Source organism: Hemitrygon akajei, chromosome 11 (assembly GCF_048418815.1).
Source record: "Hemitrygon akajei chromosome 11, sHemAka1.3, whole genome shotgun sequence".
Lineage (NCBI taxonomy): Eukaryota > Metazoa > Chordata > Chondrichthyes > Myliobatiformes > Dasyatidae > Hemitrygon > Hemitrygon akajei.
The window spans coordinates 102,046,323-102,072,268 of NC_133134.1; the positions used below are offsets into that span (position 1 = coordinate 102,046,323).

The 25,946-nt window shown below is 48.0% G+C and overlaps 1 protein-coding gene across 2 annotated transcripts in view; it reads left to right on the forward strand.

The window, feature by feature from the left end:
- LOC140735870 (CUGBP Elav-like family member 3) overlaps positions 1-25,946 on the forward strand; it is a 109,324-nt gene that overhangs the window by 53,947 nt on the left and 29,431 nt on the right. For both annotated transcript variants that reach the window (XR_012100825.1, XM_073061430.1), the window contains exons 3-6: positions 12,660-12,708; positions 15,622-15,750; positions 21,295-21,374; positions 24,768-24,911. Coding sequence is in view for 1 of the 2 variants with exons in the window: in XM_073061430.1 (XP_072917531.1) it covers positions 12,660-12,708; positions 15,622-15,750; positions 21,295-21,374; positions 24,768-24,911 (402 nt within the window). In the remaining variant the exon portion in view is untranslated. The remainder of the gene's footprint in view (positions 1-12,659; positions 12,709-15,621; positions 15,751-21,294; positions 21,375-24,767; positions 24,912-25,946) is intronic.

A 25,946-nucleotide genomic window follows, 5' to 3' on the forward strand; every position in this document is an offset into this window, starting at 1 on the left:
ATAAAAATACAAAAGCGAACAAAAAGCAAGTTAAACTACAAGACAAATGATAATTCAAACCCTAATCTAACAATATGGAACACTGCAGGAAATTCTCACAGGGCAAACTCCCATTCAGGGCAGCTGTGTAAATATGACCAGGTTTAGTAAAGTTGATAGGCCAGGACGCTGGACGAATCCTGCTCTTCTTTCATAAAACATAAGACCATAAGACATAGGAGCAGAATGGGGCCATTCAGCCCTTCAAGTCTGCTCTGCCATTTCATCAAGGCTGTTCCATTTTCCTGATCAACCCCATTCTCCTGCCTTTTCCCCCTAATCTTTCACACCCTGACTAAAAAAGAACCTGTCAACCTATGCCTTAAGTACATCAAATGATCTTGCCTCCACAACCAATTGTGGCAATCAGATTCACCACCCTCTGTCTAAAGAACTTCCTCCTCATCTCCATCCTAACTTAATGTCCCTCAATTCTGAGGCTGTGCCCTCAGGTCCTAGACTTCCTTGACAGAGGAACGTCCTCTCCACATCCGCTCTATCTGGACCTTTCCATATTCTATAGATTTCAATGAGATCCCCTCACAACTTTCTAAATTCCAGTGAGTACAGGCCCAGAGTATAAACACTCCTCATATGTTAACACTTTCATTCCCAGAATCATTCTCATGAACATCCTCTGAAAGTTATAAAGCCCCAGCATTAAGTCCTTGCTTTTAAATTCTGGTCCTCTTGAAGTTAATGCTAGCATTCCATTTGCCTTCTTCACCACCATCTCAACCTGCAGGTTAACCTTGGGCAAATCCTGCAGGAGGGCTCCCAAGTCCCTTTGTCCCTTGGGTTGCTCAATTTTCTCCCTTTTTTGGATCTAGTCTACACTTCTATTCCTTCTACCAAAGTGCATGACCATACCCTTCCGGACACTGTATTCCATCTGCCACTTCTTTGCCCATTCTCCTCATCTGCCTAAGTCCTTCTGCAGCCTCCCTGCTTTCTCAATACTACCTGGCTCTCCACCAATCTTTGTATTGTCCGCAAACTTGGCCACAAAGCCGTCAACTCCGTCTTCCAAATCATTGATATATTATGTAAAATAAAGCAGTCCCAACACTGACCCTTGCGAAAAACCATTAGTCACCGGCAGCCAACCAGAAAAGTCTTCCTTTATTCCCACTATTCACCTCCTGCCAATCTATCAAAGCTCTATCCATGCTAGTATCTTTCCTGTAATATCCTGAGCTCTTATCTTGCTAAGCAGCCTCATGTATGGCACCTTATCAAAGGCCTTCTGAAAATCCAAGTGCACAATATCCATCAATTCTCCTTGGTCTATCCTGTTTGTTATTTCCTCAAAGAACTCCAACAGATTTGACAAATCTTGTCACAGTATGTTGGCAGACCAACTAGGGGGAATGCCATACTGGATCTAGTATTAGGTAACGAACTGGGTCAGGTCACAGATCTGTCAGTGGGTGAGCATCTGGGGGACAGTGATCACCGCTTCCTGACCTTTGGCATTATCATGGAAAAGGATAGAATCAGAGAGGACAGGAAAATTTTTAATTGGGGAAGGGCAAATTATGAGGCTGTAAGGCTAGAACTTGCGGGTGTGAATTGGGATGATGTTTTTGCAGGGAAATGTACTATGGACATGTGGTCCATGTTTAAGGATCTCTTGCAGGATGTTAGGGATAAATTTGTCCCGGTGAGGAAGATAAAGAATGGTAGGGTGAAGGAACCATGGGTGACAAGTGAAGTGGAAAATCTAGTCAGGTGGAAGAAGGCAGCATACATGAGGTTGAGGAAGCAAGGATCAGATGGGTCTATTGAGGAATATAGGGTAGCAAGAAAGGAGCTTAAGAAGGGGCTGAGAAGAGCAAGAAGGGGGCATGAGAAGGCCTTGGTGAGTAGGGTAAAGGAAAACCCCAAGGCATTCTTCAATTATGTTAAGGACAAAAGGATGACAGGAGTGAAGGTAGGACCGATTAGAGATAAAAGTGGGATGATGTGCCTGGAGGCTGTGGAAGTGAGCGAGGTCCTCAATGAATACTTCTCTTCGGTATTCACCACAGAGAGGGAACTTGATGACAGTGAGGACAATATGAGTGAGGTTGATGTTCTGGAGCATGTTGATATTAAGAGAGAGGAGGTGTTGGAGTTGTTAAAAAACATTAGGACGGATAAGTCCCCGGGGCCTGATGGAATATTCCCCAGGCTGCTCCACGAGGCAAGGGAAGAGATTGCTGAACCTCTGGCTAGGATCTTTATGTCCTCGTTGTCCACGGGAATGGTACCAGAGGATTGGAGGGAGGCGAATGTTGTCCCCTTGTTCAAAAAAGGTAGTAGGGATAGTCCAGGTAATTATAGACCAGTGAGCCTTACATCTGTGGTGGGAAAGCTGTTGGAAAAGATTCTTAGAGATAGGATCTATGGGCATTTAGAGAATCATGGTCTGATCAGGGACAGTCAGCATGGTTTTGTGAAGGGCAGATCGTGCCTAACAAGCCTGATAGAGTTCTTTGAGGAGGTGACCAGGCATATAGATGAGGGTAGTGCAGTGGATGTGATCTACATGGATTTTAGTAAGGCATTTGACAAGGTTCCACAGGGTAGGCTTATTCAGAAAGTCAGAAGGCATGGGATCCAGGTAAGTTTGGCCAGGTGGATTCAGAATTGGCTTGCCTGTAGAAGGCAGAGGGTTGTGGTGGAGGGAGTACATTCAGATTGGAGGGTTGTGACTAGTGGTGTCCCACAAGGATCTGTTCTGGGACCTCTACTTTTTGTGATTTTTATTAACGACCTGGATGTGGTGTTAGAAGGGTGGGTTGGCAAGTTTGCAGACGACACAAAGGTTGGTGGTGGTGTGGGTAGTGTGGAGGATTGTTGAAGATTTCAGAGAGACATTGATAGGATGCAGAAGTGGGCTGAGAAGTAGCAAATGGAGTTCAACCCGGAGAAGTGTGAGGTGATACACTTTGGAAGGACAAACTCCAAGGCAGAGTACAAAGTAAATGGCAGGATACTTGATAGTGTGGAGGAGCAAAGGGATCTGGGGGTACATGTCCACAGATCCCTGAAAGTTGCCTCACAGGTAGATGGGTTAGTTAAGAAAGCTTATGGGGTGTTAGCTTTCATAAGTCGAGGGATAGAGTTTAAGAGACACGATGTAATGATGCAGCTCTATAAAACTCTAGTTAGGCCACATTTGGAGTACTGTGTCCAGTTCTGGTCGCCTCAGTATAAGAAGGATATGGAAGCATTAGAAAGGGTACAGAGGAGATTTACCAGGATGCTGCCTGGTTCAGAGAGTATGCATTATGATCTGAGATTAAGGGAGCTAGGGCTTTACTCTTTGGAGAGAAGGAGGATGAGAGGAGATATGATAGAGGTGTACAAGATATTAAGAGGAATAGACAGAGTGGACAGCCAGCACCTCTTCCCCAGGGCACCACTGCTCAGTACAAGAGGACATGGCTTTAAGGCAGGGGTGTCAAACTCATTTTAGGTCACGGGCCGGATTGAGCAAAATACAGCTTCATGCGGGTTGGATCAGTCGGACGTGTGCGAACGCAGCTTTCGTTGCCTCAGTTTTTTCAGCCTGCTCTTATGTGTCTCAGTCTCTGCTATAACTACAAAGTGTTTCACTTTACAAATTCCGTTTCTTATGAAGAAGACTGCCGAGCAAGACTGCTGAATAAACACTAAAAACCCTGAAAACCTGGTACCTGAATAAACTCAGCATTAGCCATATCATACGCCATAGGCGCTTCGATTACTGGGGCCAGCTTTAATAGTAATTAGATATTATCTCGCGGGCCAAAGATAATTCCACCGCGGGCCGGATTTGGCTCACGGGCCTTGAGTTTGACATATATGCTTTAAGGTAAGGGGAGGGAAGTTCAAGGGGGATATTAGAGGAAGGTTTTTCACTCAGAGAGTGGTTAGTGCGTGGAATGCACTGCCTGAGTCAGTGGTGGAGGTAGATACACTGGGGAAGTTTAAGAGACTGTTAGACAGGTATATGGAGGAATTTAAGGTGGAGGGTTATATGGGAGGCAGGGTTTGAGGGTCGGCACAGCATTGTGGGCCGAAGGGCCTGTATTGTTCTATGTTCTATGTTCTATTACACACACCCAAACCAGAATAGCCTTTCCCCTAGTGGGCTCAACCACAGGCTGCTCTAAAAAACTATCTTGTAGGCATTCTTCAAATTCCCTCTCTTAAAATTCAGCCTGATTTTCCCAATCTACCTGCATATTGAAACTACCATAACATTGCCCTTCTGACATGCCTTTTCTATCTCCCATTGTCATTTGTACCCCACATCTGTGGAGGCCTGTGTATAACTCCCATCTTTTTACCTTTGCTCTTTCTTAACTCTACTCACACGGATTCTACATCTCCCGATCCATGTCACCTCTTTCTCTCCATAGTGCATCTGTAGAAATTTGCAGAGTCTTTAGTGACCTGCCAAGTCTCCTCAACCTCCTAATGAAACGTACCCACTGTCGTGCCTTCTTTGGAATTGCATCAATATGTTGGGCCCAGGAAAAACCTTCAGAGATGTTGACACCCAGCAACTTGAAACGGCTCACCCTATCCACTGCTGACCCCTCGATGAGCTGGTTGTGGAGAATTAATGCAGAGGGTAGACCATTCAGTGGGGCAGAGAGTTGTTTGCCTCTGGGCTGGGTGACCAAAGCCCCCAGCTATAGGTTCATGAATGCAGGGCAATCCCATCTGGGCACCCCACCCACCCCCACCCCCCATTTGGCCAAAGTAATCTCCCCATCCTCAGGGGCAGCACCACACACCATTCACCATCTCACAGTAATGCCCTCTGTGATCTCCCACAAAAGCAGACGGTGGAGGCATTCCCGGTGCATTTACCACTTCCTCGCCCTTGTGCTCTGCATTTGCCATGGTGGCTCATTCTGCCATAAGTAAACGGCAGGTCTCTCTACTTGGGAGTTGCCCCCCTGTACATCAGGGACGGGGCTGGAGTGTGCTATGCTACAGCTGTTCAAGCTGGTTCACAGACCTCCCACCATCTGGACATTCTGTAGCCAGGAGGATACCCCCATGTGAGGCGTTATAGCCCCTGTCGAAGTATTTGTAGGGGCTGCCCCTCAGGTTCCAGCTCCACTTCAGAATCCCCCATCCACCCTCCTAATCTCCATTCACCTGGTGTGGACCGGAGGGAGTCCGTTGGGAGACCACCTCCATCGGTCTGCGTTCCCATCCGGGGAATAGGCCATTCATCGCTGCTATGGAATGTCTCAAGTCTAGCTGCAAAAGTAGGAGGGTTGGCTATGGAGCTAGCAACCCCATCTTTTAAAAACCCAGAGCCGCAGAGGAAGCGAAATCCTTGTCCCTGTGAGTGGGAAGATCTTCGCCAGGGAGATGTACGAAGTCATGTGATGAAAGCAGAGGCCACAGGGTCAATCAACCTTCATTCGGCCCGAGACAGAGGTCTCTGGCTAGCTGCTGTCAGCGGCCTGCTCCCCAGCAGGGGTGATAGGCTCAATAAGGTGAGTAGGCTGTCCGAGCCGAGTGCCTACCTCTCTACCCTGGATATGTCAGTGCCCAGGCCTCACTCAAGCAGGAGCATATGTGGTGTCAACTGGCTCGCCAGACTGTCGCCAAGGCTAGCGGGTATCACAGGGGCTGGCTGTGTCCGGGAGAGGGATGGTAGTGCTTTAATCCAAGCACAATGTAAATCTTGACATATTTGATTGAAAAGAATAAAAATATTGTAAATATTTAAATAAATATTTTCCTTAAATCGAAAGGAGTAGTGAGACACGCTGGATCAGTTGGGACTGGACGTCCAACATTAAAGCCGTGTTTACAAGTCTGAACTCATTCTTTGGCTGTAACTGCAGTGGGACGTCCCAGATGTGTGACACATCCTCCAGTAACGACCTCATCGCTTTCCAGTACTCCCCGTGTTCGTCACTCTCCTAGTATTACGGAAATATTCACATCATCTGTGCCTGACCACTGTGCTATCGCCCTGTCACGTTCCCCCTCACGTTTCTTCTTTTAACAAAAGTGACTACATTTAAAGGATGTCAGTAGCTCTCAGGAGCTTGGGGTCATGGGACTCCACTTTATTTTATAGCATGTTGTCTCATCGCTCGGTCCACTCCCTCCTCTGAATGTGTTTCTTTGTCTCTCCCTGTCCCCCACTCATTCTTCTCTCTGTCTCTCTCTCTTTCTCTTTATCTCCATACTCTCTCTGCCTCTCTTTGTCTCGCTGTGTCTCTATATGTCTCTTTCTTTATCTTGCTCCTTTGCATCTCATTGTCAGCGTGACCCTCTCTCTTTTTCACCCTCTGTTTCTCTCTCTCTTGCCCTCTTTGTCTCTCTGTGACCCTCTCCCCTTTCTCTTTCTCTCATTCTCCCTCCCTCTCCCTTTGTCTGTGTGCACCTCAGACCTGCTCTTCCCCTCGTGCGCTTCTGCCAGCTGCTGTTAAGGGAGAAGTCATTTGATTGAGCTCTCCTGTTTAGCTGTCACACACCGAGGAGGGAGGGATTAAGCCTTTGGCGTGCAGTCGAGTTAAGTGTGGATGAATTTGCAGTAAAGTGTAATGGGCTTCCAGCTACAGCAGCTTAGCGAGACGCAAAGCTGCAGGAGGATTGGTGACTCAGAGCGCCAGCAGTCATTTTGAGCTGTGTCACTGGTCCGCAGGTCCAGAGCCTGTCACTGTACTAGAACCGCCACTGCCGAGGATGGTGGCAGCATCCCACCTCCAACCTGAAATGATACCCCACCTCCTCCACAATGGTACATGGGTAGGAAAGGTTCAGAGGGATGTGCTGACCCTGGAGGGGCTGCAGGGGAACAATCCCCGGAATGAAAGGGTTAATGTATGAGCCCAGTTTGATGTCTCTGAGCCTGAACTCGCTGCAGTTCAGAAGTGGGGGGAGTGGGAGGGGGTTAATCCACTGAATACTAAAAACCCTGGGTAGACAGACATGTAGAAAGTGTTCCCTGCAGTGGGCAAGTCTAGGGCCAGAGGGCACAGTCTCAGAATAGAGGCACATCCCTTTAGAACGGAGGTGAGGGGAATTTCGGTAGGCAGAGGCCGGTGAATCTGTAGAATTCGTTGCCACAGACGGCTGTGTAGGCCGTCATTAAGGCAGGTTTTTGATTGGGGAGAGGGGTTAAAGGTTATGGAGCGAAGCTGGGAGAAAGGATATATTTAAAAGGAGCCTTAATTGAATGGTGGAGCAGACTTGATAGGCTGAATAGTTAATTCTGCTCCTATATCTTACGCTGATACAGGCCAAACACAGACAACTGGACTAGTTCAGGTAGGCGATTGGGCAGCGTGGACGAGTTGAGCCAAAGGGCCTGCTTCTATACCGTATAACTACCTGCAGCAGATCGCACTCGTGACCTCACCTACCTAACCTCCTGTCCCATGTTAAGGGTAGGTGGGGGGGGACATGATGTTGGGAGGGGATAACGGTTGCTCTTTGGTGAAGAAAGCGAGTGTGCATAAAGTGATTCTCTGTGTGTGTGTGTGTGTGTGTGTGTGTGTGTGTGTGTGTGTGTGTGTGTGTGTGTGTGTGTGTGTGTGTGTGTGTGTGTGTGTGTGTGTGTGTGTGTGTGTGTGTGTGTGTGTGTGTGTGTGTGTGTGTCTAGGTTGATTGCACACACTCTCTCTCACCCCAAATGCTCTGGTCTTCTCCACGTCCCGCTGGAAGGGCACATAGTTTAACTGGCTGTAACACATCACCCAGCGTGGAGGAGGGTGACAGCTTATTAATCGCCCTGTGAGAGAGAATGGGTTTCAGGGACATTTGGACAGCTGGGACTAATTAGATTGCTTTGAAGTCATGTAGAATCGATGGGCTGAATCATCTCTTATATAAGAAAATATGAGGTCCCAGCAGCTTCATAGAAGGTCAAGAATAAAAAAGACCCCATGCCATTATTCCCAGGGGAAACAGAGAATACTCCTTGCTCTCTATATCCCTAACGTCACTCGATGGCAGATTATTACAGGACAGCTTAGGAGAGGGTGTAGACAAGATTCACCTCGATGCTGCCTGGATTAGAGGGTATGAGGCTGGGCAAGGTGGGTTGTTCCACCTTGCCCATTGGAGGCTGGGGAGAGATTGCTAGATGCTTTTAAATCTATGAGAGACAGAGATAGGGTAGAAAGTCAGAATCTTTTCCTTAGGGTAGAAATGTTGAAGATGAATGTGTAGGGAACGGAGATGGATGATACACCCAAGGAGGACATGTTTTTAAGGCTAGGAGGGATGTTTAAAGTCACTGTGAGGGCAGATCTTTTCACTGGAACAGGGGGAGTCAGAGTCTGGCAGAGTTTGAGAGGCTTTTAGAGACACATGACATGAATATGGATGATACACAGAAGGAGGGCATTTTGTATAAATTGGCATCAAGATCAGTACAGTATTGTGGGCCGAATGACCTGTCCAGAGTTGTACATTCTATCATCTGAATTAAAGTAACGGATGGGAGTGATGAGAGGGAACTATTTCCAGTCAGAGGGTGATGAGGGTGGGAGGGCAGAAACTCTCCCCACACGTGAAGAGCTGTGACCTGCAGGGCTACAGATCCACTATTTGGAACAGCACCAACAAAATGGGCCGAATTGTCTCCCGGCATTTCTCGGCTGCTATCACTATTTGTAGGATGCTTGCTGCTCAGGAAGAATCTGCCAAGCGGTGAGGAGACTGGAGAAAATCCAAGCTCACTCACTCATCTCCCAGCTTAAGGCTTTGAACGAACTCTTGTGCATTTCTTCTTTAATCTCTCTCTGTGATCAGCTTAAAAGGAATTGCGAGGGTTAGGCCGACACTAATTCCACACTAATTGGCTGTGAAAGGGTCAGTCTTTCAGGAAATCTTTGGTGCTGCTGCTTCACAGTTCCAAACACGCAGAGCTCACATTTCCCCCTCTACTTGTCCACATTTCCCTCCCCACTGACTTCCTACATTGCCGAGACGTGCTGGCAGATGAAATGGCAACCCACTACAGGAAAAATGACATTAAAGATTCAAGATTGCTTAATGTCATTTCCTGTAAACAACTGTAAAGGAGAACAAAATAATTGCTACTCCGGATCTGATGCAGCAATAAAAAGCACAATAAGATAAATAATAATAAAACAATAAAAACAATAAGATAAAGCACAATAATAATGAAAAACACAATAAATATAAACATATAAGCTAACAAACATATATAGATTGACTGTATGTCCATAAAGTGATACTAGGCTGTACATAAGGTGACCGACAGGAAATAATAAAGTAGTGGTGGGTTAGTGGGTGGAGGTGTTGATCAGCCTCACCGCTTGGGGGGGAAGTAACGTTTTTGCGTTTGGTTGTTCTGGCGTGGATGCTATGCCAGGACCTCCAGAAAAAACTGGAGAGGGTTCAGAAAACGTTTACGAGGATGTTGCCTGGTCTCGAGGGATTGTGTTATACGGAGAGGTTGGACGGGCTGGGTCTTTATTGAGATGTGCATAAAGTCACGAGGGGCATAGATAGGGTGAGTGTGCACTGTCTTTTTCCCAGGGTTGAGGAATCAAATCTGGAGGTGGTAGGTTGGAGGTGAGAAGGAAGTGATTTAATAGGAACTTGAGGGGTAACTTTTTTTTTACACAAAGGGTTTCTCCATATATAGGAGTGTTTGAGTCAAGTACAATAACGACATTTAATAACAACACAGCATGGTTGAAACCAGTGCTGTACTCGTCTATTTTCTATTAAGAGATTCTAAGATGGGCCCATGGATGTAAGAAAAATGGAGGGTTATCGGATGTGTGGGAGGGGAGGGTTAGATTAATCATTGGCACAACTTTGTGGGCCAACGGGCCTGTACTGGGCTGTACCCTTCTATGTTCTAAATGGTTAGAAGGTTACAGGCCGAACGCTGGCAAATGAAACTAGTGCATAGGATTTTGGTCGGCATGGATCAGTTGGGCCGAAGGGCCTGCTTCTTTGCTGTATAACTCTGTGACTCCTGAGGAAACAACCAAAGGTTGTCCATGCTCTCTATTCCAGGACCCTCCACATTCTTCCTATAATGGGGTAGCATTCAACCTACAAAGAAAAACACCAGCAAATCGAGCCCCCCATCCCACCCTCCCACCTACACAGACAGTCCTCCAACCCCAGGATGCACCATCTCCAGACTTCCAACCACCAGTTCCTGGCCTGGACTTGCAGACCTCTGACCTCTGGACATGCTGACCCAGAGGCTTTGACCTTTGGCCCTTGACCCCCTGGACTCAATGACTTTGGTCTTTGACTTTCAGGCTGTTTCTTGCTGACTAAGTTACTGCCTGAGTTATAGCCCATATTCCTCTAAACTCGGGGTCCCAAACTGGGGTCCATGGTATAAAAAAACCTTGGTTTAATGGTATTGGTCCATGGTATAAAATAGGTTGGGAACCCCTGGTCTACACCTTTTCTATCCATGTTACCTGCTCAAGTGTCTTTCAAATGTCATAATTATAACCACTTCTATTACTAATTTTAGAGTGGTAAATGTTGCCTGTTGGATCTCTTTTTAAATCATTCACCCTCAGATCCCTTTTTAAATCGTTCTCTCTTACCCTAAACCTAGGTTTTCTAGTCTTAGACTCTCCTAGATTCTGATGTTTTTGATCCAGGGCTCTTTCGGAAGACAAGAAAGAGGCACAAAAGTGTTGCTTCACAGTTGTTTATTTAAGTGTTAATAGAACAAAGAAAACTGGAAAAAGACAGTGATAGAAGACTAGTAGGGGAAGGAAAAAAGAAGCAAAGCTGGTGGGCTGGTGTGTTCAGCTGTTTTTATACCATAGAGATAAAACATTCAATTCAGAATTTGTAGATAAGAGTTAACCAATCAGATAGCCCCTATTCGAATAATATGAAACCAAGTTTCCGGAATCATGCCAAGAACTGTAAGCACTAGGGGCATGCTGAACAACTACATACTGTGGTCACTTGGAAACATACTAAACAGTTACATGTGTATAGGTAGTTATTCAAACAGGTCTAAATGGTTAAACTGTACAGAAAATAACAATTATACAGTCTAATCCAACAATTCCCATAGTCTAGTAAAAAGTCTGTGCCCTTATCTACACCCCTGATGATTTTATAAACCATTATGAGGTCATGCCTCAGCCTTGTACACTCTAGAAAAAAATGCCCTCATAACTCAAGCCCTCTAGTCCCAGTAACATGTTTTATTTTCTGCACCTTCCCCAGCTTAGTCACTTGTTCCTCATAACTAGGTGGCCACACCACACACAAAAGTCCGAAAAAATTGACCCTCATTAGTCGGGGGACTGAGTTCAAGAATTACAAGGTAAGGCTGCAGCTCTATAAAACCCTGGTTAGATACCCTGGTCGGAGTATTGCGTTCTGTTCTGTTCGCCTCATTATAGGAAGCTTCAGAGAGAATGCAGAGGAGATTTACCAGGGTGCTGCCTGGACTAGAGGTCGTGTCTTATGAGAATAGATAAAGTGAGCTTGGGCTTTTTTTCTTTGGAGAGGAAGGTGAGAGGTAACTTGATAGAGAATCAGAATCAGAGTCAGGTTTATTATCACCGGCATGTGACGTGAAAGTTGTTAACTCAGCAGCAGCAGTTCAATGCAATACATGATCTACCAGAGAGAGAAAATAATAATAATAAATAAAATAAAGCATAATAATAAATAAACAAGTAAATCAATTACATATATTAAATAGGTTTTTTAAAATACTGTATATTTTTAAAAAAGAGAGGTAGTGTTCAAAGATTCATTGTCCATTTAGGAAATCGGATGGCAGAGGGGAAGAAGCTGTTCCTGAATCGCTGAGTATGTGCCTTCAGCCTTCTGTACCTCCTACTGATGGTGACAGGGAGAAAAGGGCATGCCCTGGGTGCTGGAGGTCTTAATAATGAACGCTGTCTTTCTAAGGTCTATAAGATTATAAGAGGCATAGATTGAGTGGACAGCCAGTCTTTTCCCAGGGAGGAAATGACTATTACAAGAGGAATAATCTTAAGGTAATTGGAGGGAAGTAAGGGGATATTAGAGATAAGTTTTTTACACAGAGAGTGGTGACTTCCACACATGTGGTGTCAGGGTGGTGGTAGAGACAGATACATTAGGGATATTTGAGAAGAGACTCCTAGAGGGGCACATGGATAAAAAAAAACAAGAGGGCTATACATGAGGGAAGCTTTAAATTGACTTTGGAGTAGGTTAGGCATGATGGGCCAAAGGGCCTGTATTGTGCTGTACTGTTGTATGTGTGTTTACCAGTGTCTTATACAGCTGTAACATGGCTTCTCAGTGACCAATGAAGGCCAGCCTTCTCTACCACCCTGCCTACATCCGTTACCACCTACAGGGAGCTATATAGCCATAGCAACACACACACAAAATGCTGGAGGAACTCAACAGGCCAGGCAGCATCTATGGAAAAAAGTACAGTCAACCGTCAGAAAGTTTCAGCCCGAAACGTCAACTGTACTTTTTCCCATAGATGCTGCCTGGGCTGCTGATTTCCTTCAGCATCTTGTGTGTGTTGCTCAGATTTCCAGCATCTGCAGATTTTCTCTTGTTTATGTAGCTGTAGCCCTGGGTCTCCCTGTTTTACAGTGTGGTCACTGCAAACTCTCCTTGGCTTCTTGCAGATGAATCGGCCCATCCAGGTGAAGCCAGCGGACAGCGAAAGTCGGGGAGGTAAGAGCCATTGTTGTTTTCTCTTATGTCAGACAGCTTTGTCTTGGTCAGCGAGCTGGAACCCCACCCACCCACCCTCCGGGTGAGGTGCTTTATATCAGTGAGGAGGTGCTGCTTCCCACTGATTGCACTGCCCACTCATTAAACTGACTCCAGCAAGAAGCAGCAGTCACTGCCAGGACCACTGAATAGGTTGGGTCTACATTCCCTGGGGTGAACTTGCCAAAGCTCTAATTGGATCACATCTAGTTCAAGTTCAAGTTCAGTTGTCATTCAACCATACACATGAGTACAGCCAAAGAAAACAGCATTCTCCTGGGCCAAGGTGCAAAAGCACATATGGCTTATAGAATTATGATAGTAGAAATACACACAGAAACAATTATTAAAAGAAATGATCGTATAGCCCAAGTTCCTGAGGGTCAGAGGCTGTAGATTGATGGTGCACGGATATTGTTCTTGAACCACGTTTCTGCAGAACAACCTAGTCCTGCTCATCACGCTACAGGCTGAGTATGGTAGCAATAGAGAGGGTGCAGAAGAGACTCAGCAGGATGTTACCTGGAATGGAGGGCAGTGGTTATAAGGAGAGATTGGGTTTGTTCTCACGGCAATGCAGGAGGTTGAGGGGTGATCTGGTATAGAGGGTGGCTAGAGTGAAGACATTGGGAGCAATACACAAAGGAGCTGGAGGAACTCAACGGGTCAGGATGCATCTGTGGAGGAGAAATAGACAGGCCAAGATCCCTTATCTGGACACAAAATGAAGAGGGGCAATAACCAATATAAAAGGGTGAATAAGTTTGCAGTGGGTAGATGCCAGTGAGGAGGTGATAGGCAGGTGACGGAGGAGGCAAAATGGGAATGATGTCAGAAGCTGCAAGGTGATAGGTAGAAATAACAAAGGGTTGAATCTAATAGGACAGTGGACTGTGGAGTAAACAGAGGGAGTTAGGGAAGGGAACGTTAGGAGGAATATGTAGGCAGTAGGCAGGGTGACAGGGGGCCAATAGGATCAGAATGGGAATAAGTGGGGAAGGGACAGAGGAGGAGCAGTTACCGGAAGTTAGAAAATTCACTGCTCAGGCCACCAGGTTGGTGACTATCAAGGTGAAATATGAGATGGTGTTTCTCTAATCTGTGTCTAGCCTTGACCTGGATGAGGCTGTGGACCGACAGGTCAGTGTGGGAGTGAGAAGTGAATTAAACTGGCTGGCCACCCGGAGATCTCACTGACGGAGTGAAACTGCTGCACAGAATCGTTTTCCCAGGGCAGAGGTGTCTAAAACTGGCCGGCACAGGCTTTAAATGTGAGGAGAGAAATATAAACGAGAACAAAGAGATAATGTTTTCACTGAAGGACATTGAATATCTGGAGTGAGCTGCCAAAGGAGGTGGTGGAGGTGTGGAGGGATATGAGCCTAACTATTGCAAATCAAGGATCAACTTTATTCATGTATGTATTAGGAATTTGTTGTGGTGTGTTGGCATGACATTCAATAATTATAAGGAATAAGTTCAATTTTTTATCCATTTAGAACAGAGATGAGGAGGAATTTCTTTAGTGAATCTGTGGAATTCTTTGTCACAGAGAGCAGTGGAGGGCAAGTTATTGAGTATATTGAAAGTAGAGGTTGATAGGTTCTTGACTAGTCGGGGCATCAAAGGTTACAGAGTGAAGACAGGAGAATGGGGTTGAGAGGGGAAATAAATCAGCCACGATTGAATGGCAGAGGTGACTCAGTGGTCTGAATAGCCTAATTCTGTTCCTATGTCTTACGTCTTTATAAAATATAAAGTTAAGCTGCGAATGTGAAATAAAACATGCACAAATACATAAGTAGCAGCATATATTTACAATGTAAATAACATTAAAAGTGAGTTAAGGTGCATTTCAGTGCAGTGACTGGCGTTACAGATAGAGGGAGCTGGAGGGCTGGCTATCTAGAATGGGACCTGCATTAGACAGGGCAACATTGTTAGCATGGACAAGGTGGGCTGAAAGGAATCATTTCTTTGCCTTATTTTTAAACATAAGCTTCTAAAGGGACATGATAGGAGAGATGTTTTCACTGGTGGGAGAGTCAGACAAGGGGACAAGGTTTTAAATAAACACCCGCAAATCACACAGCTGAGGTAAGTCAGTGAATCTGAAATTCTCTACCACAGAATGCTGTGGAGCTTACATCATTACTATTTAAAGCAGAGTTAGACACTGTTTGGAAAGATCGGGGGATTGAGGACTGTGGAAGGGTCTGGTGCAGGGGAGGAGCTGAAGCCTCAGGCAGGTCATCTCTGAAGATTAGGGAATGTAGAGGAGGCGGGACCCAGACACAGAGCAGAGGAGACAACTCAGCGGTGAACAATAACTTTAATAACAGACTGCAAAACTAGCAAGTCACAAGGGGCCACAAAATGAAAAAGAGCAGATTTTAAACACCACAGACAACACGGTAATGGAAGGCTAGGAGCAACTGGTTGAGGCTGGCTGTTTCGGTGGGTGAACAAGGACCATGGGTTTTAATAGGCTGCAGGCGATGATTGGAAACAAGGGGCAGGTGACTCCCGTTAGCTGTGTGGAGGGTGGGAGATGCCTGCTTGTTCAGGCCTTGATATTGATTGCATTGAACGGAGGAGCATGCTTGAGGGACCGAGTAGCCCACTCAGATTCAGCTTTATAATCACCGACATATGTTGTGAAATGTGTTGTTTTGTGGCAGCAGCAGAGTATAAGACAAAAGAAATTACACTACTCCTATACTCCTCCCTAATGGTAGTAATGAGAAGAGAGCACGTCCTGGGGGTGAGGGTCTTTAACCATGGATGCCCCCTTCTTGAGGCTTCACCTTTTGGAGATGCCCTCCACCCCAAACCCCTTTCCCACATCTCAAACTTCTCATCTGTGTTCTCCAGAGGACCGGAAGCTCTTTGTGGGAATGCTGGGGAGGCAACAGACCGACGAGGACGTCCGGAAAATGTTTGAGGGTTTTGGGACCATTGAGGAGTGCACGATCCTGCGAGGACCTGACGGCGTCAGTAAAGGTAACTGGCTCCATTGAATGAGTTAGTTGCGCCGAAGGGCGTGTTCCTGTGATGTACTGGTCTGAGTTCTGTGTTCTACCCAGGAGAAAGGGGCAGATGGGTAATTGGCCTCTTGACACAAACCTCTGACCTCACTGCACCAAGATTAACCCTTGATCCCCTCGCACTGCACAAAACCTCACTGTGTGTTTTAAACTCCATGTTTAAACTGGGTTGCTTCCCAAGTTGCCAACTTCATTCTTTGAGTGAAATTGTATTCAGCAGGTCAGAATCAGATCTATTATCTCTGACTTAAGTGATGGGAACGCTGTTCTTTTGCAGCGGCAGTACAGTGCACAGACACTAAAATGACTGTAAACTTCAAGACAGGTTGCCCAGCAAACCCCAATTTAACTCTAGCCTAATCAGGGGTCAATTTATCCACTTTGGACTGTGGGAAGAAACCGGAGCACCACTTATTCCATGGAAAGGACATGCAGGCTCCTTACATACGATGTCAGATTTGAACTCCGAACTCCGAAGCCCCAAGCTGAACTAGCATCACTATGCTACCGTGGCACCAAATTAAATTACAGAAGTTCAGAAACAGGAATAACAATGTCATAATGCCATGACAGCGTCAGCGACACGGGTTCAATTCCTGCTGCGGTATGTAAGGAGTTTGTTCGTTCTCCCCGGGACTGTGTAAGTTTCCTCTGGTGCTCTGATTTTCCTCCCGCTTCCCAAACACACAGGTTAGTAGGTTAATTGGTCACATGGTTAACCGGGCGGCGTGGACTCATTGGGCCCAAAGAGCCTGTTGCCGTGCTGTGTTGCTAAACTAACAGAATAAACAAGGTTGATGGACCATTCAGGAATCTGATGGCATGTTTCTGAATCTGTGAGTGTGTGTATCTGCTGCCTGATGGTATTAATGGGAGACAAAGTTCCGTTGTTGCCAAGAGGTGTATTTAAGGCAGAGGGTGACAGATTCTTGATGGGTATGAGGGGTTAAGGGTAGTGGGGAGGAAGTAAGAGAATGGGGAGGAGGAAAACTAAAGCATCTTTGAATGGTGGCGCAGATGGGTTGAATTACCTAATTCTGCTCTATATTGTGGTCTTTTGCTGAATATGGTGGTTGAGAAGCACCAGTTTTGATGGAGGTGGTGTATTTTCCGGCAAGGCTCGTTGGAGCTGTGACCTTCCTTTGCCTTTCTTATAACGGCCACGTGAGCTAGTCGAGCCGCTGCTCCTCAGCTCCAGTGACACAGGTTCAATCCCGGCCTCCGGCACTGTCTGTGCGGAGTTTGCACGCTCTCTCTGGGACTATGTGTGTTTCTTCAGGCAGTCCGGTTTCCTCCCGCGTCCCAAGGGCACGCGGATTAGTAGATAATTGACCACTGTAAGTTGTTAGCAGTGTGTAGGTGGGACAAGGATAAGGGAAGAATGGGTTTCAGGGAAGATTCGTGGGAGAAATCAAGTTCAAGTTCAGTTTATCGTCATTGAACCGTACAAATATTTACCACCGTTCCCCTGGACCATATAACTCACACACATAAAGTAATATTACTCCTAGTAGAGGGGTGCATTCACAACACTAAGTTAAAAATTAAACAGTATAACACTCACAAAATGCTGGTGGAACGCAGCAGGCCGGGCAGCATCTATAAGGAGAAGCACTGTCGACGTTTCGGGCCGAGACCCTTCATCAGGACTAACTGAAAGGAAAGATGGTAAGGGATTTGAATAGTGGGGTTCTTCAAATGTGATGAGACCGGGATGGTGGCAGGGAGTTCAGTAGTCTCATGGCCTGGGGGAGAAATCTGTTTCCCATCCGAACAGTCCTTGTCCTAATGCCATGTTACCTCCTGCCTGATGGGGGTCAAAGAGGGTCAAAGTGATCGTAGGATGGAAGGGTTGGGGGGGGGGGGGGAATCACTGACGATACCATGGGCCCTGCGTACACAATGCTGTCAGTGATATTGTATTGGATTAGAATGGTACTGGGTAAGCTTGTGGAGAAAATAGTCTCATCTATGGAGATACAGGAGACCGCAGATGCTGGAATTTGCAACCCTAAACTAATTCAACAACCACACACTCACATTCACAGATTCTCCACTCATGTTCTTGGTATTGGTTTTATTTGCTCAATTTGGCCTTTGTACGTTGATTGACTTTGTTTATGTATAGTTTTTCATAACTGCTATAGTATTTCTTTATTTTTCCTGTAAATGCCTGCAAGAAAGTGAATCTCAAGGTAGTATATGGTGACATGTACATACATTAATAATAAAGTTTCTTTGAACTTTGAATCTGGAGCAACATAATCGGCGGGAGGAAATCAGTGGGTCAAACAGCATCTGTGGGAGGGGAATGAGTCAAAACGTTGGGGTGGATGAATGAGATTAGTGTAAATGGGTGCTTGATGGTCAGTATGGAATTGATGGGCCGAAGGGCTGGGCAGGGAGGTGCAGAGGGGACTTATGAGGTGTTTGCCTGATGTATATTAGAAGAGCAGAGGACACAGTGCTGGGAGGTGGGATTACATGGCAAAGCTCAGAGAGTGCCGTGGCTAGGCAGCGGTTATGATGACGCTATTACAGCTCGGGGCATCGGAGTTTGGAGTTCAATTTCAGTGTCCTCTGTACGTCTTCACTCTGGAATGTTCTCCAGGTCCTTGGTTTCCTTCCACAGTCCACAGATATACCAGTTAGTAGGTTAAAGGTTGTTGTAAAATGGTTAGGGCTAAATTGGGGGTTTCTGGGTGACATGACTGGAAGGGCCTACTCCACTCTGTATCTCTAAGTAAATAAACCACGTACTGAGCTACGATGAGAATCCTTGTTTCACATGCCATACATACAGTACTTTTCAAAAGTGCGAAAGCAATCAGACTGCAGAAAGTAATCGCTGATTGCAGTTACCGAGCAGGTTGACAGTCGTGTGCAAGGGCCATGGCACGGTCGATTGATGGCCGGGGCTCAACTTTATCCATTATATGGGTCGTATAATGGCGGGGTAGGAACTTTCCTCAAGCCTGCTGATACCTTCTGCCTGATGGATGGGGAAAGAAGGGGATAGGTTTGGGGTCTTTGATTATGTCCGCTGCTTCCCTAAGGGAGCAGGAAGTGTAGATTGAGTGAGTGGAGGAACGTTTAGTCTTCATGATGGAATAAGGTGTGTCCACAACTCTCTGTAAACTTCTTCATGACTTTACCTTTTCTGTGCTGTAAGTCAGAGGACAGCCACAGAGTTTGCAGTCTCACCCTCACAGCATCCCAGCAAATCTCATCTCATTCCATTCTCTGCAAGAATCTTACTTTCTGTAAATGGCTGCCCAGCCTAGATCAAGAGTCTAAATCAAGACATAAAATGCTGGAGGAGCTCAGCAGGTCCGGCAGCATCTATGGAATTGAATAAACAATTGAGATTTCAGGCCTAGACCTTTTATCAAGGGTCCTCAGGAAGGTTCTCAGCCTAAAACCTTAACTGTTTATTTCCCTCCACAGAAGCTACCTGATCTGCTGAGTTCCTCCAGCGTTTTGTGTGCGTTGCTCTAGATTTCCAGCATCTGCATAATCTCTTATGTTTACCAACTAACTGAAGGCACGTTTCACCCCAGCCTTGGCCTCTTCACTCCCTACCATCCCTTCATGTCTCCGTACCAGATCTCATCCAAAGCTCCAGGTTCTCCTTCACTTCCCATCCATCAGCAGCAGCTGCCTCAGTGTGAACCCCGATTCTCTCCCTGACTCTCCTCGGCTCTCTCCTCTCGAAGGATCACCCCCACAGCTGATCTCTTTGGCCAGCTTTAAGGTGGCACAGTGATACCAGAGGCCAGGTTCAAATCTGGCCTCCCTTGCCATCTGTGTGGAGTTCGCACGTTCGGCTGTGACTACGTTTCCACTATGTGCTCCGCGGAGTTCCCTCCCACATTCCAAAAGCATGCAGCTGGTTGGCATCTGTGTTGCTGCTGGCTTGTGGGTAAGTGCTAGAGTTAAGTCAGTGTAAATGGGTGCTGGTGGTTTGTGTGTTCACAGTGGACAAAGTGCTGGCTACCCTATATCTACGACTCTTGGATTTTAGGCTTCTCACTGGCTCCCGAGAACCCGTTTCTTATTTCGAAGACCTCTAAAAAACATTCATTTTTCTATAGTAGTGCTGATATATACAAGGCAAATAATGTTGCAGCTTAGAATTGTTTCTGCCCAGGAGTATGTGATGACATGAGCTACAAACTACAAACTGTGTCTCACCCTGGAAGTATGATGGGACAGTACAGAGTGTGATGGCACGGTGTGGAGAGGCATTCACTCTGTGTCTGACCCTGGGAGTGTGTGACGGGATGGTGTGGAGGGGCATTCACTCTGTGTCTGACCCTGGGAGTGTGTGATGGGACGGTGTGGAGGGGCCTTCACTCTGTGTCTGACCCTGGGAGTGTGTGATGGGATGGTGTGGAGGGCCATTCACTCTGTGTCTGACCCCGGGAGTGTGTGATGGGACGGTGTGGAGGGCCATTCACTCTGTGTCTGACCCCGGGAGTGTGTGATGGCACGGTGTGGAGGGCCATTCACTCTGTGTCTGACCCCGGGAGTGTGTGATGGGACGGTGTGGAGGGCCATTCACTCTGTGTCTGACCCTGGGAGTGTGTGATGGGACAGTGTGGAGGGAGTTTCACTCTGTGTCTGACCCTGGGAGAGTGTGATGGGATGGTGTGGAGGGAGCTTCACTCTGTGTCTGACCCTGGGAGTGTGTGATGGCACGGTGTGGAGGGAGATTCACTCTGTGTCTGACCCCGGGAGTCTGTGATGGGATGGTGTGGAGGGGCATTCACTCTGTGTCTGACCCTGGGAGTGTGTGATGGGATGGTGTGGAGGGGCATTCACTCTGTTTCTGACCCTGGGAGTGTGTGATGGGACGGTGTGGAGGGGCATTCACTCTGTGTCTGACCCTGGGAGTGTGTGATGGGACGGTGTGGAGGGGCCTTCACTCTGTTTCTGACCCTGGGAGTGTGTGATGGGACGGTGTGGAGGGGCCTTCACTCTGTGTCTGACCCCGGGAGTGTGTGATGGGATGGTGTGGAGGGGCATTCCCTCTGTGTCTAACCCTGGGAGTGTGTGATGGGACGGTGTGGAGGGGCATTCACTCTGTGTCTGACCCCGGGAGTGTGTGATGGGACGGTGTGGAGGGGCATTCACTCTGTGTCTGACCCTGGGAGTGTGTGATGGGACGGTGTGGAGGGGCCTTCACTCTGTGTCTGACCACGTGAGTGTGTGATGGGACGGTGTGGAGGGGCCTTCACTCTGTGTCTGACCCCGGGAGTGTGTGATGGGACGGTGTGGAGGGGCATTCACTCTGTGTCTGACCCTGGGAGTGTGTGATGGGACAGTGTGGAGGGAGTGTGTGATAGGACAGTGTGGAGGGAGTTTCACTCTGTGTCTGACCCTGGGAGAGTGTGATGGGTCTGAAGTGTTGTGGACTGAACTATCGATGTGCCTTATTTTGACAGGAACACAATTTTTGTCCTCGGATCATTGAATTATCCTCTTCCCGTTGCTGCAGGTTGTGCCTTTGTAAAGTTCCAGACACATGCGGAAGCGCAGGCGGCAATCGTTGCACTGCATGGGAGCCGAATGCTGCAGGTAAGGCAGCCTCACCCTCTCACGTGCTACAGGCTCTAATGAAGCGAGTTGGACCTGAAGGGAAGGTTGTGGTAGACTTGCCGGTTGTTCTTGGTCTGAAGGCATGTGAAACCCTTCCTAGCAAATGGCAGTCCAGTATTACTGCTGACGGAATTGTGGCAACGGACATGCAGAGCAAGGTCCATGTGTCCATGCGACACAGGTTGTTAGGGTGGTAAAGAAGGTGCAGGGCTTGCTTTGGGGTCACCCAGTGGAGATATGTCTCTACAAAAGGAGGTGTAAGGTGCTCCTACCCTCTGCTAGCCTGTAGGTCACCCTTGGACAAGGCGTAGCACCTGCTCAGCCCCCCAATCAGGGTCACATGAAGCCATGAGAGCAGGTGGTGAGCAGCTGGTGCTTGTCACAAGTCCTGGCTATGCGACCACTGACAACATGCAGACAATCTCTGCAGAGTATTGATAATGACTGGGATCACCCATCTTGTAAAGACACTGCACAGAAGAAGGCAATGGCAGACCAGTTCTGTGGAAAGATTTGTCAAGAACAATCATGGTCTAAGACCATGATCGCCTGTGTCATACGACATGGCACATAATAATGATGGCGATGATTATGGCGGCAAGCTCACACTTATCAGTCAAGGCACTGAGTTCAATAGTCAGAGAATTATGCATCTTTATAAAACCTTGGTTGAGCGGCATCTGGAGTATTGTAAACAGTTCTGGTCACTCCATTATAGGAAGGATGTGCAGGCTTTGGAAAGGTGCAAAAGAGGCTTACCAGGATGTTGCCTGGATCATGAATGGGGAGGGGTGGGTCCATTGGGATTGTGAATGGGGAGGGGTGGGTCCATTGGGATTGTGAATGGGGAGGAGCTGGGTCCATTGTGATTATGAATGCGGAGGGGTGGGTCCATTGGGATTGTGAATGGGGAGGGGTGGGTCCATTGGGATTGTGAATGGGAAGGAGCTGGGTCCATTGGGATTGTGAACGGGGAGGGGTGGGTCCATTGGGATAGTGAATGGGAAGGAGCTGGGTCCATTGGGATTGTGAATGGGGAGAGGTGGGTCCATTGGGATTGTGAATGGGGAGGGGTGGGTCCAATGGGATTGTGAATGGGGAGGGGTGGATAATGAATGGGAAAGAGCTGGGTCCATTGGGATTGTGAACGGGGAGGGGTGGGTCCATTGGGATTGTGAATGGGAAGGAGCTGGGTCCATTGGGATTGTGAATGGGAAGGAGCTGGGTCCATTGGGATTGTGAATGGGGAGAGGTGGGTCCATTGGGATTGTGAATGGGGAGGGGTGGGTCAATTGGGATTGTGAATGGGGAGGAGCTGGGTCCATTGGGATTGTGAATGGGGAGGAGCTGGGTTCATTGGGATTGTGAATGGGGAGGAGCTGGGTCCATTGGGATTTTGAATGGGGAGGGGTGGGTCCATTGGGATTGAGAATGGGGAGGAGCTGAGTCCATTGGGATTGTGAATGGGGAGGGGTGGGTCCATTGGGATTGTGAATGGGGAGGGGTGGGTCCGGATTGAGAATGGGGAGGGGTGGATAATGAATGGGAAAGAGCTGGGTCCATTGGGATTGTGAATGGGGAGGGGTGGGTCCATTGGGATTGTGAATGGGGAGGGGTGGGTCAATTGGGATTGTGAATGGGGAGGAGCTGGGTCCATTGGGATTGTGAATGGGGAGGAGCTGGGTTCATTGGGATTGTGAATGGGGAGGAGCTGGGTCCATTGGGATTTTGAATGGGGAGGGGTGGGTCCATTGGGATTGAGAATGGGGAGGAGCTGGGTCCATTGGGATTGTGAATGGGGAGGGGTGGGTCCATTGGGATTGTGAATGGGGAGGGGTGGGTCCGGATTGAGAATGGGGAGGGGTGGGTCCATTGGGATTGAGAATGGGGAGGAGCTGGGTCCATTGGGATTGTGAATGGGGAGGGGTGGGTCCATTGGGATTGTGAATGGGGAGGGGTGGGTCCGGATTGAGAATGGGGAGGGGTGGATAATGAATGGGAAAGAGCTGGGTCCATTGGGATTGTGAATGGGGAGGGGTGGGTCCATTGGGATTGTGAATGGGGAGGGGTGGGTCAATTGGGATTGTGAATGGGGAGGAGCTGGGTCCATTGGGATTGTGAATGGGAAGGAGCTGGGTTCATTGGGATTGTGAATGGGGAGGGGTGGGTCCATTGGGATTGTGAATGGGGAGGGGTGGGTCCATTGGGATTGTGAACAGGGAGGAGCTGGGTCCATTGTGATTATGAATGCGGAGGGGTGGGTCCATTGGGATTGTGAATGAGGAGGAGCTGGGTCCATTGGGATTGTGAATGGGAAGGAGCTGGGTCCATTGGGATTGTGAATGGGGAGGGGTGGGTCCATTGTGATTATGAACGGGGAGGAGCTGGGTCCATTGTGATTATGAATGCGGAGGGGTGGGTCCATTGGGATTGTGAATGGGGAGGAGCTGGGTCCATTGGGATTGTGAATGGGGAGGAGCTGGGTCCATTGGGATTGTGAATGGGGAGGAGCTGGGTCCATTGGGATTGTGAATGGGAAGGAGCTGGGTCCATTGGGATTGTGAATGGGGAGGGGTGGGTCCATTGTGATTATGAAAGGGGAGGAGCTGGGTCCATTGTGATTATGAATGCGGAGGGGTGGGTCCATTGGGATTGTGAATGGGGAGGAGCTGGGTCCATTGGGATTGTGAATGGGGAGGAGCTGGGTCCATTCGGATTGTGAATGGGGAGGGGTGGGTCCATTGGGATTGTGAATGGGGAGGGGTGGGTCCGGATTGAGAATGGGGAGGGGTGGATAATGAATGGGAAAGAGCTGGGTCCATTGGGATTGTGAATGGGGAGGGGTGGGTAATGAATGGGAAGGAGCTCAGTCCATTGGGATTGTGAATGGGGAGGGGTGGGTCCATTGGGATTGTGAATGGGGAGGGGTTGGTCAATTGGGATTGTGAATGGGGAGGAGCTGGGTCCATTGGGATTGTGAATGGGGAGGGGTGGGTCCATTGGGATTGTGAATGGGGAGGGGTGGGTCCATTGTGATTATGAACGGGGAGGAGCTGGGTCCATTGTGATTATGAATGCGGAGGGGTGGGTCCATTGGGATTGTGAATGGGGAGGAGCTGGGTCCATTGGGATTGTGAATGGGGAGGAGCTGGGTCCATTGGGATTGTGAATGGGGAGGGGTGGGTCCATTGGGATTGTGAATGGGGAGGGTTGGGTCCATTGTGGGTGGTGTCACTGACTTGAACCTTCATTTGGATCACTGATGAGGTTGAAGCTGCCTAGATCATGGCACAGGGAGATGGTGGAAGTTGTGGTGAACTTGGCCAGCTTGGCGCCCTCCCTCTTGACGGTGTGTGTTTGTTTCACGGGCAGGGAGCATCATCGAGCCTGGTGGTGAAGTTTGCGGACACGGACAAGGAGCGCGGCCTCCGGCGGATGCAGCAGCTGGCCGGGCAGCTGGGGGTCTTCGCCCCCATGGCCATACAGTTCGGTGCATACGGCGCATACACACAAGCGGTCAGTGGGCGAAGAGCCCATCCCTAACCCACTGAATTATTGAGTCACGGTGGAGGATTTTGGGGAGGGTGGATTTATGGTGGGGCAGGTCACATTCTGATGTCTGTGTGAGGGACTTTGGGTACATCTCCTGTCCATATCACTGTCTCAGGATGGGCCCGCTGGATTTTAGAAGGACGTGGAGTGGGGGGTTGGATCTCTTTGAACCCTGTCAAATGTAGAAAGGCCTAAACAGAGTGGGTGTGGAGACAACGTTTCCTATAGTGGGTGGGTCTAGGACCACAGGGCGCTGTCTCACTACAGAGGATGTCCATTTAGAATTCGTGCTGGTGAATATGTGGAAGTCATTGTCCCCGACGGCTTTGGAGGCCAAGCCATTGACTATATTTCAGAATCAGGTTTAATATCACCAGCAGATGTCGTGAAATTCTTTAACTTGACGGCTGCAGTACAAGCCATATATGATAAGTAAATACAGAGAAACAATACTGAATGACAGTTAGCATATGCATGTCTATTAAATAGTTAAAAATAAGTAGTGCCAAAAAAAAACAGAAATGGGAGAAAGTATTGGGGTAGTGTTCACGGGTTCACTGTCCATTTAGAAATCGGACTGAGGCTGATGGGTTCTTGGTTAGTCAGCATGCCAAGGGTTACAGAGAGAAGGCAGGGGATTAGGCTTGAGAGGATAGTGAATCAGCCATGATGGAATGGTAGGTCTGTCTCGATGGGCCAAATGGCCTATGTGCTCCTGTGTCTTATGGCTTTATCAGCACTCCCCTCAGCCTCTGCTGCTCCAGAGAAAACGACCCCTTGTCTTCTGGGCCAGTCACTCCTCTCGGCTGGGAACGTTTTATCACTGGGGTGAGGAGGGTGGGATTCTGGGAGCGGGTGGGTTGGAGGGAGTTGCTTTCCAGTGTCTGGGGGTGGGATTCTGGGAGTGGGTGGGTTGGAGGGAGTTGCTTTCCAGTGTCTGGGGGTGGGGAGGGTGGATTTCTGGTGCGGTGCAATGCGCCCTGAAGCCCGAGGATCTCT